Below are 20386 nucleotides of genomic sequence, written 5' to 3'. Positions count from 1 at the left end.
GACATGCCTATGTACAATGGTTGGCAATGTGCAAGAGATCAAACTACGGCAAAAAAAAAAAAAAAAAATTATTTCCCAATCTGGAAATAAATTCTCTTTTTTCGCACACATTGCACAGAAATTGTTCTCAAAATTTCATAATACTCGTACATCTCTTGACTTCTGCACATATCGCAGCTAGAAAGCTATAAGTTATAAATGGGTCTATTATTGAATTCAATCTTTTTTTCCTGTTTGCTTTTTGTTTTGGGTATGTAAGCGCTTTCAAAAGACATTTACTTTATATTATTTCCCAGCTCTGGTTTTCATACATATATATAACAAACATATGTATGTTTCTATGTATATGTATGCGTGTGTAGGTATTTACAATTATTACATTCATTAGAAATACGTTGAATTTATCAGGCGTCGCCGGCACGTCTGAGGTACTTATGTATGTACATACTAGTATGTAATTAAGTATAAAAATTGTTAAATCTAATTCACATGTAAGTGCATATTCGCGTATATGTCTGTCTGTCTGCATGTATGTATGTATGTATATATGTATGTATGCATGCATGAAGTATGTATGTACATGTATGTGTCTGTGTGTGTGTATGTGTGGGTGAGTGCAATGACCTACATATAATCAATTAATTGGTTGTTTGGTTTAGCTCGCATGGCGTTAACTTTTTTTTTAACTTTACATTTATCCCATACTATAACTAGGTGTGTATGTACGTAATTATATACGAGTATGTATGCTATTTGTTATGTTTTCACTTCATTTGTTTTTAATTCATTTTTTTATTTTTAAACTATTTATGCATATGCTAGAGTACTGCGAGTACCAAAAGTCTGACTGAATCGTATGATTTGAACGCTTGCCTGTCTTTGCCAGCCGTTGGGTTTGGCCAGAAAACGGACGAGCTTTGCGAGTTTACTTTGGTGATGCTGTAGATGCAGCTGAAGCTAAAGATGTTTGAACTGTCAATGCTTATATTCCGGGTAACAGCCATTCTCGGTTATTTGACCGGATTGACTGTTGTTGCTGCTGCTGGTATCGACCGATTGCTGTTGAAGCTGATGCTGATGCTGCTGATGCTGCTGCTGCTGCTGATGATGATGCTGATATTGCTGATGCTGATGCAATTGCAGCTGATGGAGCTGTAATTGCTGTTGGCTTATGGCCGCCGTGTCTGCCGATTGTGATTGCAACGTGCGGCGCGTAAGTGGCTGGATAACACTTCCACTGCTTTCCGTCTCCGTTGAGGGTGGCGAGGGGTAATAGTCCCTCTGACTTACATTTATACCATTTGGGACGACTGCCATACCCATTATAGAGTTGTTGTTGGCTGCCGCCGCCGCCGCCGCAGCTGCTGCCGCTGCGGAGGATTGATGATCGCCGTGGTGCTGGTGCGGATGCTGATGGTGGATAACGTTGTTCGTTGTAGCTACCGACATGGGCGCGACGCCGCTGGATGGTTGGGAATCCGACATTGTGCCGGATTGCGGCTGGTCCAATACCACGACGGATACCACATCCTCACTCGCCCACCGGGCTAACTGTTGTTGAGCTTGAATAAAGTCATCACTAGAAAATAATAATCGTAACAGGAACAACGGTACATGGTAAGAACACTAGGGGGGCTCATCAGGACTCAGGACCATAGGCTGGGACTGGTGCAGGCACATTGACCTTTCATGCACAAAGGGCGACATATCAAAGCACAGTCGAAACTGAACGGAATTTGGCAACCATTTTCCTAGCTTTTGTTAACTTGAAAAATCCTCACGAACCAGACAGAAAACTGGAAAATAGTGCTCATAAATGCAATTATTTGGACTCTGAGATCAAAGAGGCTAACAGATTGACACAGAATAGAGATGGCGGTAATCGTTTATAAACAACAACCAAAAATGCACAGAAAAAATGTGTGTGGAAAAATTTCAATTGCATAAATCAAATTTTGTACTCCGTTAAATAAAGTCTAGATTTTATAATAATTCTGCGACGCATCTTGAAGTATACAACATAATATAATTTGTATATAAATTTAAAGTAAACACAGTTCGTATCGAAACGGAATAGTTTTGCATTGAACTACTCACTAAACAGATTGAACAAGAATCTGACTCAAAGGCAAATAGGGCAAATAATCAAAGGATCTGTTTAAAATAACAGAAAACAAAAATATGGCAACGCTGCGGAAGTGATGCTAAGACAACAAATAACTGTAAGACCAAGCGAGCAGCGCGATGAACGGCTCACGCGCTCATCTCTAAAACTGGATCTCATGTAGCCACAGGCTGCAAAATGAGCTGTAACCAATCTAGAACACAATCAAGGATTGTGGATATTATTAAAATAGGGAGTCTGCTTGGGTTGCGAACGGGAGGCGATTGGACGCGACATTGATATTCATATATATATCTATATATCCATATATATATATATATATATACATATATGTATGTGTGTATGTAGGTGGAGAGACGGAGACTTACCTTTCGCTCTCGGGCGTCTCCTGTTGATCGAGTCGAGTGTCGAGAACGCCGCGTTCATGATGATCGGCGCTCTCGTAGATGCCCTCATCGTCCTGGTGCAGGTGCGTGTGCGACGAGTGGTGCGATGAGTGTGGACCGTGTGTGGCATGTCCGTGGGCGTGCGAATGGTGTGTATGGTGTCCGAATGCATGCGGAGAATGCGACTGATGCGTTGGATGGCGGCCAGTGGGCGCCGGCTGGCGGTAACGTCCGCCGTAGGCAAAGCGCGTATCCTCGTCAGAGCGGGGCCGGCAACGGCTGCTGTAAGACGGGTGAATTGTAGCTGTTTTCTGAGATTGAGCTGCTTGCTGGTTCGAGCTGGCGGTGGGCAAAAAGCAAAAATTCAATCAAAGACTCTTTTTAGCATAGTTTAAGGACAATAAAACGCGAAACGGGATAGGCGGATAGGGATCTGGGGATAACGAGACCGAGACCGAGTATATTTTAGCGAAGGCTACGATAACGACAGATGAGCTGCACACATATCGTTATTACACCAAAAGAAAAGAAAGTATACTTAAAAAATTACCAAAAACAATTTCATACTCGTGAAGTTATTAAATGGGTATATGGTAATCAGTCAGAAGGCAGCGAACCCTATTTTGTATCTTTTGTATCAGACTATATTTAAAGGGTTCGATTGGGGTTTGAGAACCCGTGGCTTTACTTTCTTTAAAGGGGAGCTACTTTGTTTTTGTACTGTAGGCGTGGCAACGCTTGTGAAACCAACCTTTATCACACAAGATATTCCAGTCTGAAGCCTGCAAGAAATGCGAATAGAAAGTTGCGTTGGCTAAAGTTCGATATAAATATCTGCAGTCCAAACGGACCACAGCATAGTACATGCTCATCTTGGTTTGAAGAAATTATGTGAGTGTGTGTCTGTGTGTTGTATATTGAATGTTTATGCGTTTGTTCCAGCTGTTGTTCTATGTTGCAACAATGTCTGCAATGTTGTGAAGAATGTTAAAGCCATATATAAATTACGCTAGACCATTAACAATGTGAAGCAATTGCGCTACATTTGATCAGGTTATAGATTTTCGAAAAGGTTAATTTTAAATTTGAACTGAATGATTGATAAAACGAGTACAAATAATACTTATTGCGGTTATAAAGCAAGCATATCGGTACTGTCTATTAAGAAAGTACTTTTGAATCGCAATGCACACAGCTGTTGAGTACATTCAACAAATTACGAGTACGAGTACGAGTACCAGCAAATCCTACGCTAAGTCAAACAAGGTACGTGTATGGGTATGCGTATGTATGTATATCTGTGTGCGAGTGTGTATTTGTGTATTTTGAGTACAATGCAAAATAAATGTAAATCCTATGCATGATAAGCGTTTATCAGGTTTGACGGACTCGGCATTTACATATTTTGGGTATATTTTTCTTGGATTGGGAATTTCGGGTTCTTGGGATTGGCGTCGAAATAAAATCGAAATCGAATACGAATTCGAAACTAACCCTTGCGAGGACTCACTACAAGCGGCGGAACTATCTAATCTATAGTGACGATCGGCCTCAGTTTCCGACATGCGTATATCCTCGGAGCCACTGGGACTCATGTGACGCGACGAATGATGCTCAAGCTGCCTGATCAGGTCCTCCAGATTGCGTATACGCAGCGGCCCAGTCGATGGGGCATCATCCTCGTCAGTTGGCTGCTGTTGCAGTGCCAGTCCAGGAGGCTGATGTAACTGATGTTGCGATCGATGATGATGCATCATTGCCCCGCCATGACCAATAGCGTTCGCTAAGCCACTAGCACCACCAACGCCAATGCCACTACCAACACCCCGTCCGCCGCTCATGTCAGCACCAAGTGTCAAACCGCCCAACGCAGAACCACTACCGTCCAACAAAATGGCATGTGCGGCGGCACTGTCGCAGATATTCTCACGCGAGCTCGACTTGGAGCCGCTGGCCCGCTTGTAAGGCTCAGCGGCATAGCCCAGCTGGGCATTGTTGCAGTCCTGCAGTGTTTTGCGTAACATTTCCTCACTGAGGCTGCCACTGCCGACGGGCGTGTTGCCAGTACCGGTGCCGCGATGCGAGGCCGCATTACGCAGCGCCTCTAAAATGTCCTCATGGTAACCGTTCAGCGATTTGAGCGTGCGCTCCACTTCTGAGGCAGCCGCACCGCCAATTGTCGAGGTCTGTGTGCCATCCTGTGTAATCAACTCCAGATTATCCGACTGGCTGTCATCGCACCACTTGTCTTTAAGCTGCTCGCCATGCACAAGTCCGTAACCATGCTTCTTCAGTATGCCCTTTTCTGTGTGGCGTCCAATCGAATCAAATGAGTTGTCAAGCGGTTCCAATGTACATGCAAAAGAACATACAAATGTGGTAGAGTCAGACAGCAGAGAGTGCAGAGAGCTCGTCGTATACAGGGTAGTAGAAGTGGTCATGGTATGAACATAGTAAAGTAGTAGTAATGTAGCAGTAGTAGAGGTAATAGTCGTAGTATTATTATAAGTAGTGGTATAAGAAGCACTAGAAGTAGTTGCTGTATAAGTAGGAGAAGTCGGAGGATTAGTAACAGTAGCAATAGTAATAGAATAAGTAGTAGGAGTAGAGGTAGAAGTAGTGGTACAAGTTGAAGTCGTAGTATGAAAAAAAAGTAAGCATTAGCTGTAGTAGTAATAATATAAGCCGTAACAATTTACGGACTGTTATTAGTAGTAGTTTAATAGATATTGACATAGTAGTACCAGTATAAGTAAGGTAGAAGTAGTAGTAGTAGTAGTAGTAGTAGTAGTAGTTGTAGTAGTAGTAGTAGTAGTAGTAGTAGTAGTAGTAGTAGTAGTTGTAGTAGTAGAAGTAGTAGTAGTAGAAGTAGTAGTAGAAGTAGTAGTAGAAGTAGTAGTAGTAGTAGAAGTAGTAGTATTAGTAGTAGTAGTAGTAGTAGTAGTAGTAGTAGTAGTAGTAGTAGTAGTAGTAGTAGTAGTAGTAGTAGTAGTAGCTTTAGTAGAAGTAGTAGTAGTAGTAGTAGCTTTAGTAGCTTTAGTAGGTTTAGTAGTATTAGTACTAGTAATAATAGTAGTAGGATTAGAATTGGAAGAATCAGAGAGAGTAGAGAGTGCCGCAAGAAAAATTACTCATTTACAAAAATGTGTTTAGATTATAACTTAAATCAACAATTTTCACTTCCTTAACCCTGCTTATTGTTAGCTAATTAATTATACTTTCAAATTATTGGAACATAGCCTTATATTTTAACACATTTAAGACTGCTGCGGTTACTTTAAATATATAATCTACATAATGTACAGCATTACAAGTATATATTATATATAAAATATATCAGTTTCCATTAATTTTTCGACCTTGGATTATAAAATCTACTTGTAAAAATCTCTGAAACATGTCAAGTATTAGAATTCACATAGAGAATGCAATAGTTTTCGAACCATTGCCCATCCTTATGAATGAAATTTTTCAAGACCCAGCTCTTGATTACTTTAATTACTTTGCATTCGTTTTTATAGGTTGAAACTACAAAATTTTAAGCTTTCGATAATCAAATCGACTAACTCTTGTTGTCTTCTAGTCTGCAAAAACCAGTCGAAGTTTTAAAGGGAGAAGCTTACTAAGATATGCTAAAAAGTGCTGGTAAGCTGTTATTTATAAACGCGAATTTTTAACTTATACGAATAAAAAGGAGGCACGAGTAAAACTTTCTTATAAAAGAAATTCCTCGCTGGAAATTCTGGGACGTTTTTAATATATAGATAAGTCAAACAAGCTTTTTTTTTAAAAAATATAACAATTTGCTAAGGTTTTTAGATGCAGCAAAAATTATTGAATAAACTTTGTGTATGATATTGAACGAATAATAGTCTTATGAAGAAGACAAACAGATATGTGTTTTGTATGTGTACAGTGTATAACTAGCTTTACAGTAATTATGACCAACTGACTGTAACCTTAAGTTCAGGCTCCCGAGTGGAACGAATAGCAATCGTATTGTATGTAATATATAGGGTAACTATCTTAAAACTACAAATCAATTTAAGAACGTACGTTTAATTAGGTATTGCAATATAGCAATATATATAGTATTAACAGGAAACAGCAAAGGCACTGAATTAATGTAAGTATATGTATTTATATAGTATATATACTAGTTAATAACGTCAATTACTTGGTATACCTATGCATAGCAATATGATACGTATACGATATTTGGTTTGAGAACTGTGTAAGTGCTTGTCACAAAGTATGAAATTTGTATTGAATATGGTGAACTCTAAAGCATGAATATGTATATGGAATGTTAATGTTGTTGTTGTTGTATTAACCTGCATGTGATTGATCATCCTCACCACCCGTCGTATAGCGACGTCCATGTAAATTCTTATCCCTGCATGAAATGGAAGACAAACGAAAAGCAAATACGATAGAAAAATGCACAAAAATACATAAACGTAACGAGCCGTATTTAAAAGCGACTCTGGGGTGTGTGTGTGTGTGTGTATTGGATTTGAGAGATGGAAATTCTCACCTGAATCCGGCTTGATTGGCATACACCAATTTACTGGAGCCATCTAAGGACACCTCCTCGACGGAATGATGGTTGTTGGGCGCCGTTGCCGCACCGCCGTAGCCCTTGGGGATGGGTTTTTTTGAGAAGGGCGGATCGTACTTAAGGGTGGTTGTCTTGCGTCTATGTTGATGTTGGTATCGACGTCAGAGTTGTTTGGTTGTTGTTGTTATTGTTGTTTATTTTATATGATTTATATATGTATATATAATATATATATATATACATATACATATATATATATATATATATATATACAATATATATATAGATACATATATTCAATTCATGGGTTTTTGTATACACACAGGGCATATACATACATATATAGGCATATATAAATATACATATATATATATATGTACATATGTATAATTGTTTAAAGCGTTGAATGGTGCGTATGATTTTTGGATTTATAATTCATTATGAAATTATTTGTATTGGATTATATACAAAATCAGTTCGAAACGTATTTGGCATGGTCGATGGATTTGGTCGTAGGTTGGTTGATCGATTGGTAAGTTGGTTGATTGGTTGGTTGGTTGGTTGATTGAGATACGATAATATACATACATATCAAATATGTTTGTATACACGAGGTGTATGAGGCGTAGGAATGCCAACATACACACACCCACACAGACACACAGAGACAAAAATACACACATGCAAAGGGTCAAACAAACACAAGCACACTCACAAGCACACACACAGGCACACACACAGACGCATACACAGACAGAGACATACACACATACACACATACGTACGCGCCGTATTTTAGGATGTGGGTGTGTGTACACATGGCACGGTGTTTACACACATACATTTTGTTTGTTTGATTTGAATTTAGATTTTGTATTTTTGATTTTCGATTAAATTTTCGGTTGATTTTGTTTTTGTTGTTGGTTTCGGATTTTGTTGTTGTTGATGTTGTTGTTGTTGTAGTTATTGTTATTGTTATTGTTGTAGTTGTTGTTGTTGTTATTGTTGTTGTTGTTGTTGTTGTTGGGAAACGAAAGGTTATGATGAGATACTTGATTAATAATATGCTCGCAATAGAATTGTATTTCATTTTTTTTTGTTTTGTTTTGTTTTGTTTGTTGTGAAAAGAAAAATCAAGTGCCACATAAAGAATTTTGTTATGCAAAGATAAATGCAAATGAAAATACATACATACATACCCATAAACATAACTGTACATATGAACAATATGCGTACAATATTTATATTTATATTTATGTTTATTTCTCTTCATGGGTATTTACATTTTATAGCACTCCAAATATGTATGTAGATATGTATGTACTTGCAACACGACTTCAATACATTGAATGTGCCTGAAGAAAGGCTAAAAATAATACGAAATAGGAACGAAACAAAAGCAAAGTATGTACATATGTAAATGCAATATGTAAATTAACAATGATGACATTCTTGAAGGAACATGATATGAAACCAGAACTTTGCAGAGAACAAAGAAATTGTTTGAAAACTTTTGGATTAACGCATTATCAATGAAATTCTTCTCAAAAACACGTCAACGACATAACACGAAACACAAATTCATAATATTTATGCTTTCCACATTTATTAAAAGAATGATTATATTTATGTATGCAAGTATGTTGAACAGTCGTAATATGTAGGCGCGGACAGGGGGCAGTAACTTTGTTTGGTTAGACAATTCGTTGACCTGACGCATACATACTTACATACGCAGGCATACCTACATACATACATAAAATCATGCATGCCAGCATTCACACATACATACATCAAACACACAGACAGTTGGAAACATACATATATATTATGGAATAAATCACACGCTTAATACTCTTTAGCAGGCTTGTAAATAGTGTTCTTTTTTCAGTCAGCCCGAGTTAGATGAAGAGGAACACACACAGAGAGGCAGAGAGAGAATAGAAAGTGAATGAGAGAGAGAGGGAAAGCCAAAGATGGACAAATATAGATAAACAGAGAAAAAAAGAGCGACAAGCATGGATGAGACACAAGTACTTACAAAAGGGTAAAGAACGTAATGAAAGCTGAAGGTCGAATGGGATCGGAAAGACATGTATTTAAGTGAATTTATTTACATGTGTATGTGTTGGTATATACGTACATACGTATGAGGGCCGTCACGTATGAATTTATGCACACAAATAAGAATAACTTTTAAATATTGTATTGTAAAAGAGCCTCCTGCTTATTTTTAAAATATTTTTCAGTCACGATCGCGTAATATCAGAAACTTTTTGTCAATATATTTCAAATTCAACTGTGTATTTTATTTTTACGATATAAAACTTTAAATGGCGTTAAGCAGAATTTGCATTGAATAAAAAATGCCATAGCATACTTTTAGGTTGAATACATTTCAGGCTTTGAAACAGATATAAATTACATATGGGCGATAGGCTTTTTATAAATTTAAGCATACCCATATGCAATAATTGAATATGGATTAATATTGGATATACAATAACTTATTTCAAATGCATACAGACATACAAAGACAGCCTGCTACGCGTTTAGCTTGCGATGTGAATGTGAAGCGATTAAAGACCGTAATATATGGTATGGTCCTTATATGTGTATGAAAGCTTAGTTTAAGCACCAGGATTGAAAATTGGGGAACGGGATAATGGATAATGGGGCTGTAGCATGTATTGTGGTTACCTATGGCATATGTGTCTATGTACATAAACACATATGCATGAGGTATGCGTGTTTATTGTGTGTGTTGTTAATATCGAAAATCGATGCTGATACGATAGTACACAAAGAAAACACGTAAACTTACACATACAATGTATAGAAAATATGTATGCAAGTATTTTGATGCTTTCTGTGTGTATATTGTATTCATTTCGTACATTTTCAATAAGCTCATGATGACGGCTCATCGGAAACATCGCTGGCTCTCTCTGCAGAAAGCACCACCATAACTCAAAGTCAGTTTCGTCTATGTTGGGCCCTATGCGCAAAATGAGATCTCCAATTGCCATTGGAGGCATAGCAAATGCGTTTGGCAAATGCTTTCCCCCAACCTACATACAATATCGTCTGAAGAGTATGCATTTGAATGCATAATTCTTCTTATTATATTTGGCTTTGGGCTGCAAGTAAGCGGGGGGCCTTGTTACTTGGTTGTGTGTGGGTTTTTCTTTTTATATTATTATATTATATATGGGTGTATGGTATTTGTGAGACTGTATCTAAGTATCATTATAATGATGTGGCAGTCCTAATATGTAAGTACTTTGGCATATGCATTAGTTATATAGTATTTCGATTAGGTTGGGTTATTTATATTATTATTATAATTGTTTTTGGTTTTTTTTTGGTTTTTTGTTTTAATATTTCGGGATTACTAAACTGAACAAAAGTAGTAATGAAAATAGTCAACAAGTTCGGCGATCAGCGACGCTCTGACCACAATTTCCATTTCTTGGCGTGGTCTTGTTCAAATCTTATGATTTATCACTCATTAACAATAATCAAAAATAGTTGATGCTAATACATATTGAACTAAAAGGCTATGTATTGAAAATAAGTTGGGAAATAAAATATAAATATGCATATGTTATTATCATGTACTTATGTGTACTACGATTGATCCCATTGTATTTATTTGATAATAATATTAATTAATCGTTTTGCTTAAATTGGAGGATATTTTTGTATGCACTATGTACATACATAGGTAAATTCATGCAAATCTCTTTGAAATTTGAAATTTTATCAGAACGATATATGTGGTTGTGCCGCTTTACTTTAATATATAAGTAGTAAAAGGTTACTGTGCGGGGGCTCGCTATAAACTAATCGGCGAGAAAAGCACAATACTTTATTGTCAAACATTTTTTAAATTTATATATATTATGCATATATATATTGTAGAATTTCCAATATTTGCTTATATTTCGGTGTGTCAAGTTGCAAGCCTTTTATATCATTTCATTGATGGTTTTCTCCCAGACTTTTTGTTGCTATTTACTGCTTGTTCTCCTACTAATATTTAATTGCTTTATTACTGATTTTTTCTATTTATAACAAAAATATATATCCAGCAAAGCTGCTCTAGAGTTTTTCTATTTATTTATTTTCTATTTTGTTTCTATACATTAAGGTCAAATGCTTGTCAGTCCTGCCTCGTAATATATAATTTATCCTATAAAAGCTGCATTTATCTACTTTCAGTGGACGTTTGACAGTCTTTTAGTTACTAATTAATTTTCTGTCTAGCTATAATTATAGATTTTAAAAGCTATTGATTTACTACTCAGCAAATGTTGAATTCAGCTGCTTAAATACACGCTATCTCTTTGAAGTTGTTGTTGTTTTCTATTCTGTTTTCTATTTATATAATTGATAGGTTTGAAGCTGACAAAAAATTGCTAATTCAAGCTGCAAGGCCATATAAATAAGAATTTTATTGCTAAGTGTTGTCGTGTGTTTGGATTTGCCTTATTTGACAAAAGGAAGAAATATAATACAACAAAAAAGGGCTTTTAAATAAAAAAAAATAATAATTATTGTCGGACTAGTATGGGGTGGTTGGGCTTAGAGCCATCAGGAACGAACCGTGAGTTTGTAGATGCAACCTTTGATTATAATGAGGATTGTGCATGTCCGTGTATATGTACTTGCATGTACGTATGTATGTCTCATTTAATTTATGTACATTCATCCGTACACACATATGTAATTAGATCTGCTTTAACAGTAAGTATATGTGAATATATGCGCTACACAGTTGTAAGTACATATGTAGTTATGTACAAACTCACATTATTCTAGAATAGGCATACAATCATATGTACATACAAGTTTGTCTGTTAATAACACAAAATATATGTAGAATGTGGTTGTCTATGGTTTTCACGCTGGATAAGTATGTACAAAGGAATTTAAATGTATGTGAACTGATAAAGTAAGTGAGGAATGGAAGCCAACAAGCGAGAAACCAGAATATATAGTATGTACATATAAATGTATGCATTTACTTAATCTGAACTATGTACATATGCATATATGGACGTTTTGATACCATTGCTATGAGTATATACACAAATTTATGCATATATATATATGTGCATATATAAAAGTATATATAGCGTATATATATGCAAATATATCTGCACATATATAGACACACAGTAATATGTACAACGTGTGCATTTGAATGCAATGGCAATTAATCGGTTTTTAAATGGTTTCAAAAACGAACTGAATACACAAAAAATGACAACGTTCACATTGATGTACATATGCATGTAAGTGCATGCATACATATGTATGCAGAAGATGCATGCATATATACACACATGTACGCATGTATTAATGTACTAAATACTACGACTCATAATGAAGACAACATTTGGAAAGATTAAAAATGATTTAAATCGGAAACAAAAACATATTAACAAAATATTGCGTTTTTTTTCGATTTTTGTTAGTGTTCTTTTGTACTTTTTGCATTGCTTTTGCAGTTGTTGTTTTTTGTTTTTTTTTTTTTTTGTTGTAGTAATTTGTATTTTGTATTTAGAGCTGGCTTTTTCATTACTTCTTTTCAACTAACCTCAGACACAGGGAGAAGTTTCTATGTACTACAACTGACCTGTAGCACAATGCCATCAAGGTGAATGTTATAAAAACGAACCCTACAACTGACATTAGAACACCGACTAGGAACACTGTATTTGAGCCGTGGTAGTTCTCTATACGAGATTATATTTTGCCATTTGTTTCGATATAAATGTGAGTGCGTTAGTGTGTGTGTGTGTGGATGTGAATGGTATTCGTTTTGTGCGAGTGTGTGTGAGTGTTTGCGGATTTAGATTTGATGCGTTTGTTAAACATATGCATACAAACACACACATATATATATATAAATATATATAGATATGCATAATATATGTATATATAAACAATATTATGCATACGCCCCGGTGTATTGACAATTTTGGTTTTCAATATATTTTAAAATAGTTTATAGTTGGATTTGCATACGTTACGTTATAATATACCAGGTGTTTTTTTTTTTTGTTGTTGTTGATAGTTTTTTTGTTTTTATTTTATTTACACATATGTATATATTTTGTTTTTTTTGTTGAAGTTGTTGGATTCGCCGATATCAGTTTAGCAGGTGGGTGGTGGGTCAGCCGAAAAAAAACAAGCAAATAAATAACATTTTGTACGTTTTCTTCATTTTCTTATTGTATTGTTTTTTCTTTGTTGTTATTTTTGGAGGTTTCACAAAAATATTAGAGCTCAGCACACAAGAAAAGGCAATTCGGCATTTATGTGCATGAAATTTGACAGGCATACATATACACATAAATATATATATATGTATATGTGTATATGCATGGGTATTAAGTGCCGTTGTTGGACTACCAACAAAAAGTTTCTTTCGGCCACAAAACGCATCGAATGAAGCCGAAATCGAACGATTCTCACATTTGCGCCTCGAGTTTACACTTTCAGTTACAGTTAAACTGCAATTTTTAATTACTTTCAAAGTGTTTTTTTATTGTAATTTAGTTTTTTCTTGACTTTTGTTTTTTGTTTTTTTTATACTTTTCGGCATCACCCAGGCTATGACAATGGTAATCAAAGCTATGCAAAAATTCTATAAGAAAGGCCACGCCTCCGAGCTACGCCCTAACAAATATGTATATGTATGTTACATATATGTTGTTCAAGCAAAAACATTTCAATATATACACATAGATACAAAGGACCTTTAACAATCGAAGATATATACTGATATACAATCAGAGATATATACTGATACAAATATGTTAACATATATGTATATATATATAATTTGTACACCAACGCTTATGTGTCGCATTTACGATTGTTGAAGACCGTTTGTTAATGGATATTGCGCATACATTTACTTCGGGAAGTGTTTAAAACGTACAATAAATTCTATGTATGTATGTATTAAGTTTTTACTTTGGATTTCAAATATATCGAAAGCGTGGTGTCGGTTTCTTAAAAAGATCTTAAGTATTAATTTGTGCATGAGTCGTGTTCCCGGAAGTGCGCGGCGCATGTGTGTATGTATGTCTCTGTGTGTATTTGTGTGCGTGTGTGTCTGTTAATTTAAGGAAGAGGAAGTAGGTTTAGTGGGTGCGATTCGGGTGTTTCTGTCTATTTTGTAGTGTGCATGATTGTGATCATAAATATTACTTATATGTAAGTATGAATGCATGTGTATATGTGAATGCACACGAGTGTGTTCTGTAAGTCCAACATATGAATACATATACAGTTTAAAGGTACACACATACATACACGGCATTTGATATACGAACAACAATGAAAACAAACACAGATAACTCAATAGCATTAACCAGCGCGCAGATATATAAGTACATCAAGTGTTTAACAACATATATACATACAGACATATACATACATATGTACGCAGCTATGTGCATACATACAAACAAACCGTAAGTCATTATGTATATGGAACAAAAGAAATATAAAATGAACGAATACACACAATGAAAAAAAAAAAACAACAACAAATACATAAAACGGACGAAAAACGAGAAAATAATTCAATAGTTTTTAACAATCACAATTGGCATATATGTATATATATGTATGTACGAGTATACAGCATACATAGGTACATAAATACATATGTACACACATACAGATACATAGATTCTCAGTCTTTAAAAAATAAATGAAAATTACACATAATTAAGTATAAATGAAACCTGATACATAATGGCAGTGGCAGCTATGTATGCACATACATACAAACATATATGTTTGCGAAATACTTTAAGCAAACGAGCACATGCATACAATCACACACACACATACATGCATACGCACACATAGGTATGTGTTCGGGATAGTGTGGCATATTTCAAAGCTATTGGTCAGGCATTTAAGCAAATCCTATCTCTAAAGTAAATTATTGTCTTTCAAATTATAAAGCGTACTCAGATGAGCGAAAGAGAGGGAGAGAGAGAGTGAGAAACAGCGATAGAAAGCAGTAGCAAGGGAAAGAGGCAGAAAACGAAAGGGAAAGAGAAACTGCTAAGCCTGACCTTAAGCTTTAAGCATGCAGCATACAAAAAAGTCTGAGCCCCGCTAGGGTATTTTTCAGGTCTATAAGTAGTCATTTCTGATGTTGGCTCAACAGCTTTATAACGGTTATTTTGTTTGCTCTTCTTGCTACTTTATGTTTGCATTCTATGCGTATGCGTGTACGCGTATAAATATGTATGCATGTGCATGTGTGAGTGCATGTGTGTTTGTGATCGGTGTAACCGATTGTTGAGTTGCTTGGTACTCTACCTGTAGCAAACGGCCAGTGTTGCAAAACTAATGAAGACACATTTGACGATAACTGTTAAAATGATGACCATGGTTAATGTGCTGATCCTATTTTGGTCAGAGGTGCCTGGAAATGGTGGTTGCATTTATTGTATTTTTTAATCGATTTTTTTAAATCTTTTTTTTTTTACCAAATTATATAAATTTGTATATATATATGCTGCAATTGTTCTGAAATCTGAATACTAAAGTTATCTTTTTTTGCGTATCTAACACGTAAACTTATTGATTTCTATTTACCCAACTTTTAATTTAAATTAATAATAAAAAATGCTTAACAACCTAGGATATTTAGTATAATTTGAGTGAGCTAACCGGACAAAGACAAACAGAACAGGAAATAAGCCAATTTCATAGAATCAATGTTGAATACCCTAGAAAAGCCGTTTCCATTATTTTCTATAAATGGTTTCTGGATTCATACCATATTTTTTTACTCTAATTACGTTTGCATTAGTCTAAGCAAAAGAACCCATAACTGATCCCATATGTAATTAGTCTTAGCCAAAAAAAAAAAAGAAAACCAAGAAGTAAAATATGTTTGAGATCTTAAAAATGTTTGTTTTTAAATCCTGTCCCTTAACCCAATACCGTCGAGCTGCAGTGGAAATTATATTTGTTTTAAATATGTCAAATCATGTTAATATAGAAACAAGAGAAAAACATAGACAATATGTATATTTGTAGCTATCAGAACTCCAGAACATTTGCTATTTTTCAATTTGTCAAAGATTTTGATTTTGGAGGAACTGAAATGTATGATCTGATACTGAGACTGGAGTTGGATTGAACAAACCGATATTTGAATCGTTGATGAATTGAGTTTATGATTTGATGTTGTTGGTCCAGCTATAGCATTAGTAATAGGAATAGCTTTAGAGCTTTAAAGCTATGTAGGGTAATTCTGTACCTATATGGTTGGACCTTAAAACATTAAGTGGATTCGATTTTTGGCCCTTACGCCATTTGCCTAACAAAACTAGCAATCGATGTAATTACCATTGTCATACGAGTTATCGAAACAAATTATGTATATCGATGGTATCGAATTGCAATCAAATCAATTATCAATCATATCGAGAGACCTTGTGAGTTCGCTATTTGGGTTCAGTTGTGGCAAGCGTTAGTACCGTCAGTACCGGCGCATAACTGATGCCCCTCCATAATGCCGGTTCGGCTAGGTAAATTATGTTAAAGTTATGTTAGTTCTGATCTAATTAGATTTGTGGTTAAATTCGATTAGCATGTATTCCAATACATATGTTGATGCCAGGTACGAGTCTTCGCTGACCTCGGCCCACACCCACTATTTCTTACCATATGGAGTTTCTTTCTTCTCCATTTTGATTGTATTCTCCGGCGTTGGCAATGCTTCGGTTGGCAGTGGTGTTGTCAAAAGGACGACCGTACTGCAGTCCGTGCCGCCCCAGCCCATATCGCAGAAGCAACGATTAGCGTTGGTGCAAAACTGTGGAATGGCATAACCAATGGGGTGGAAAAAAATATGTACGTATAAAAATTTATAAGTGGATATTCAGGATGCTGTTGTTATTGTCTTTGTTGTTATCGTGGTTATATTTTGTTAGTTTCTGTTGTGTGTGTGTTCCACTTTTTGAACTTACACCACGCTCAGAGCACTCTTGACCCTGCTTATTCGTTGGGCACTTGGTTTGATCCACATGCGGAAAGAGACTAACACACGTTTGGTTAAGACAAATCAAATTATCGCCGCATGGTGTGCCATCCTTGACCAAACCGTGATTTGGATAGCTGTTGGAGCCCACTTGACCGCTGGTTGCCCTGCAAATGCATACAAGTGTATTACAGTCAGCGGGCACATGCCTCAAAAAAAAAAAAGAAAGAAGCAACCTTTCCCAGCCCAACCCCAACCCCAACCCCAACCCCAACCCCAACCCCAACCCCAATCCCAATGCAAAGCCCCCATTACCAAAACCGAGCTACGCACTTGCATTCGTATTCCTGCGCCTTGATAGAGATAATTGTGCGCGAGTATAGCTGGTCGATTCCATCATTCACTGGCTGTCGCTCGCCCTCCTTGCACTGCAACGTGCCGCACTGTACGTTCCTATTGCCGGAGAATCAAGGGAATAAATATTATTTGTAAGTAAATTGAATATCACTCATAGCTGGTTCAAGTACTTGATTTGAAAAATCAAAAGTATTCGCAGTATTCACTGTTGAAAGCACCAAATACGCAAATCATATGAAATGTTAGTCATGCAAAATGCATTAGTACAAAGCGTTTTGATTTGTTTTGTTTGTTTTTTCTTTTGTAATCTAAGAAAGCAATACGCATAATATTCAAGGGCACCTACTCTGGCTCGCATTTGATGTAATGATCGTTGGCATCGCGACCGCAGTGACCGTTAATGGAACCCTTCGAGTTAAACTGTTCATAGCACTGACGATCGGCCGCAAAGCCGCCGTAGCCCCAAATGGCCTCACATTGCAGATTCAGGGTGGGGCAATATCCCTGGAAGCAATAGCCTGAAGAGGAATATGTCATAATATTAATACCAAACCAGACTGGAATATGATGTGTCACTCCATTACCCGAAACACCTGACTTGCTAAGGCCGCAGGGGGAGCCATTCTTCTTGTAGATATCAACGGGACATTGGCCCACCTCGCCATCGCAATACTCGGGCAAATCGCATTCGTTATGCGAGTCGCGGCATATGTAGTCCTTGGGTCGCAGCTGGCATAAACACAATTGTGTTCAAGTCAAAAGCAATCACATTTTCCACTTTTCACTTTTCACTTACCCGACATTGGTCACAGCAGGCACCGCTGGCGCACTGTGCTTCGGATTTCAGCTTACATGTGATGCTATCGCAGCAGGGATCCAATGCACATTCCTCGAACGTGCCGCAGTCGCACTCCTCGTCCTCCTCGATGATTTTATTTCCACAGTTGCGCCGCAACTCAATCTGCAAATGATGGGAATATATGTATTTTGATTTCTGTGCTGGATATTAATAGGTTCGTAAATGATTGTAAGCAATTCCTAGCAATATAATATCCTTAATAACTATTGCTTTATATTAGTTTAGATATTTTATTAAAAATAAAATAGAATATAAATCATATTTTAACAACTCATTTTTAATCAAAAGTAGCTTAATATCTCTCAATTTAGTTTGGAAACACAGCATTTTGAATAAAAACAAAAATAATCATTTTATCTGCATATTTAAATGACAATGTACTTAATAATTCATACGCCCAGTTGTATCTTTGTTTTGGGATACTTATTAATGGGTATTTCTTAGTCTCTTGTACAAAGCACGCTAATTGAGTATATCTGCGCTGATGCAGTTACTACGCAACAGTAAACCTCCCTAGCAACTGACCGCAGAGCCAGCTGAAAACCTATTGTGTACCAATAGAGTGGCAAGAGAGGGGGGGAGGGGGGTACGCGCCATATCTCACCTCGTTGGGCTTGTTGAGTAAACAAAGCCCGTGACCCGTTCGCAATGCGTCAATGTAATCCTTTTTGCTGCATTCTGAGAATTTGTATGGCTGCACATTCTCCTGGCCGACTATTGATTGCGCCATGATGCAACCATGCCAGTCCCGGCAGAAGCATTCCTCACCTGAATAAAATTGCAGAAATTCCATACAATACATTTAACACAAAAGCTTCAATTCCACAAATACTAGGAATTCAAAGTTCTTAGTACATATCAAAATTAATCCTACTTAATGTACACGTTCAATATACACAAGCAATGCCAAATCTTAAAGCAACACAAATGGTATTTCAATATAAATTTACTACAATAAAATATTTTTTAATAAAATCAAACAACATTTCGAGGAGTATTCATTACTCAAAAGAAAATTGTTTTAAAGTGAAAAATTTTAGGAATTTCAAAATAATGTTCTACAAGTCTTTATTTTAGACTAATTTGTATTCAAATGAAAGAAGAATTTTTATAAAAACCAGAAGATTTAAAAAAAATATGTATTGGTGATTTTATTTATTTAGAAAATACAAATATAATTGAAATTCTCAAAATATTATTTTCTTAAGCAAACTATTTTGGCCAAAATTCGCTAATATTTTGAAAGTAGACCTGGCAACAGATTTAATTATACTTACGCCCATCGTCGTGGCCCATGCCAATATTGTGGCCAATCATATGGGCCATTGTGCCCGCCAAAAGGTGCGGCTCATACACATTGACATCCACGCTGATGCCGACGGCACGGGGCGTGCAGACAGTCTCGGGCACGGCCATGCCAGCCTCGCCCCCGGCGAACGTTTCCCCGCTGTCAAAACAAGTGAGCACGTGCATATGCACATTATATAGAGTATATGCGTGTGTGTGTGCGTGTGTGTGTGTGTGTGTGTGCGCGTGTCTACTTACGATAACAGCTGTGTGGTATCCCTCTCGATTTGATACAGATTCCTTGAAGTGTAGTCATTAAAGTTGGATATGGCCTTGCTAATGTCCTTGCTGCCATCAATGGCCGCCTGGTTCTTGCCCCACGTCTCAATGTACACCACAGACACACGAGTGTTCAGCGTGCGGAAATACTGAGCAGGCGGACATAATCAGAATTACAAAATAAGTGCTCATTGCCATTTGTGTGCTCACCAAATCAGCTATATTGGCCACCTGTATGGCATCGTGGATGACTTCGGCGCGTGTGCTGCCGTTCCGCTTCTCGAACATGGCCTTATCGACTATGATGGCCGTCTCGATATATTTGGTTGCCTCGCGCACATCCCGCTTATAGCGGCCTGCCCCGTTCGGGTGTATCTCATCGACAACGCCCGCCGACAGATGCTTGGTGCGACGGGATAGGCGCCACGAGTCCAAATTGCCAGAGTTGGCGCAACCCTTATTGGCCTTGGTGCGCGCCTCAAAAATCACATGCGGATGTTTC

The 20386-nt window shown here is 36.8% G+C and overlaps 1 protein-coding gene across 3 annotated transcripts in view; it reads right to left on the bottom strand.

Annotated features, from left to right (window-relative positions):
* Positions 1 to 573: 573 nt before the first annotated feature.
* LOC115764402 (disintegrin and metalloproteinase domain-containing protein 9) overlaps positions 574 to 20386 on the bottom strand; it is a 31383-nt gene continuing 11570 nt past the window's right edge. The window contains exons 8-23 of one of the 3 annotated variants that reach the window (XM_030707391.1): positions 20095 to 20385; positions 19864 to 20033; positions 19596 to 19765; positions 18923 to 19086; positions 18256 to 18420; positions 18044 to 18188; positions 17806 to 17977; positions 17436 to 17555; positions 17092 to 17269; positions 16787 to 16937; positions 12717 to 12816; positions 7049 to 7210; positions 6846 to 6907; positions 4006 to 4816; positions 2494 to 2850; positions 574 to 1579 (exon numbers count right to left, since the gene is read on the bottom strand). In XM_030707391.1, coding sequence (XP_030563251.1) covers positions 976 to 1579; positions 2494 to 2850; positions 4006 to 4816; positions 6846 to 6907; positions 7049 to 7210; positions 12717 to 12816; positions 16787 to 16937; positions 17092 to 17269; positions 17436 to 17555; positions 17806 to 17977; positions 18044 to 18188; positions 18256 to 18420; positions 18923 to 19086; positions 19596 to 19765; positions 19864 to 20033; positions 20095 to 20385 — 3822 coding nt within the window. In that variant the 3' untranslated portion in view covers positions 574 to 975. Of the gene's footprint in view, positions 1580 to 2493; positions 2851 to 3262; positions 3294 to 4005; positions 4817 to 6845; positions 6908 to 7048; positions 7211 to 12677; positions 12817 to 16786; positions 16938 to 17091; positions 17270 to 17435; positions 17556 to 17805; positions 17978 to 18043; positions 18189 to 18255; positions 18421 to 18922; positions 19087 to 19595; positions 19766 to 19863; positions 20034 to 20094; position 20386 lie in introns of those variants that run through there. The other 2 variants (XM_030707392.1, XM_030707393.1) reach the window with 2 other exon arrangements.

This window comes from Drosophila novamexicana, unplaced genomic scaffold (assembly GCF_003285875.2).
Source record: "Drosophila novamexicana strain 15010-1031.04,08,12 unplaced genomic scaffold, DnovRS2.1 tig00000820-arrow-pilon, whole genome shotgun sequence".
Lineage (NCBI taxonomy): Eukaryota > Metazoa > Arthropoda > Insecta > Diptera > Drosophilidae > Drosophila > Drosophila novamexicana.
The sequence above is the reverse complement of the archived record's forward strand: the minus strand, read 5'-3'. Positions and strand labels throughout refer to the sequence as shown.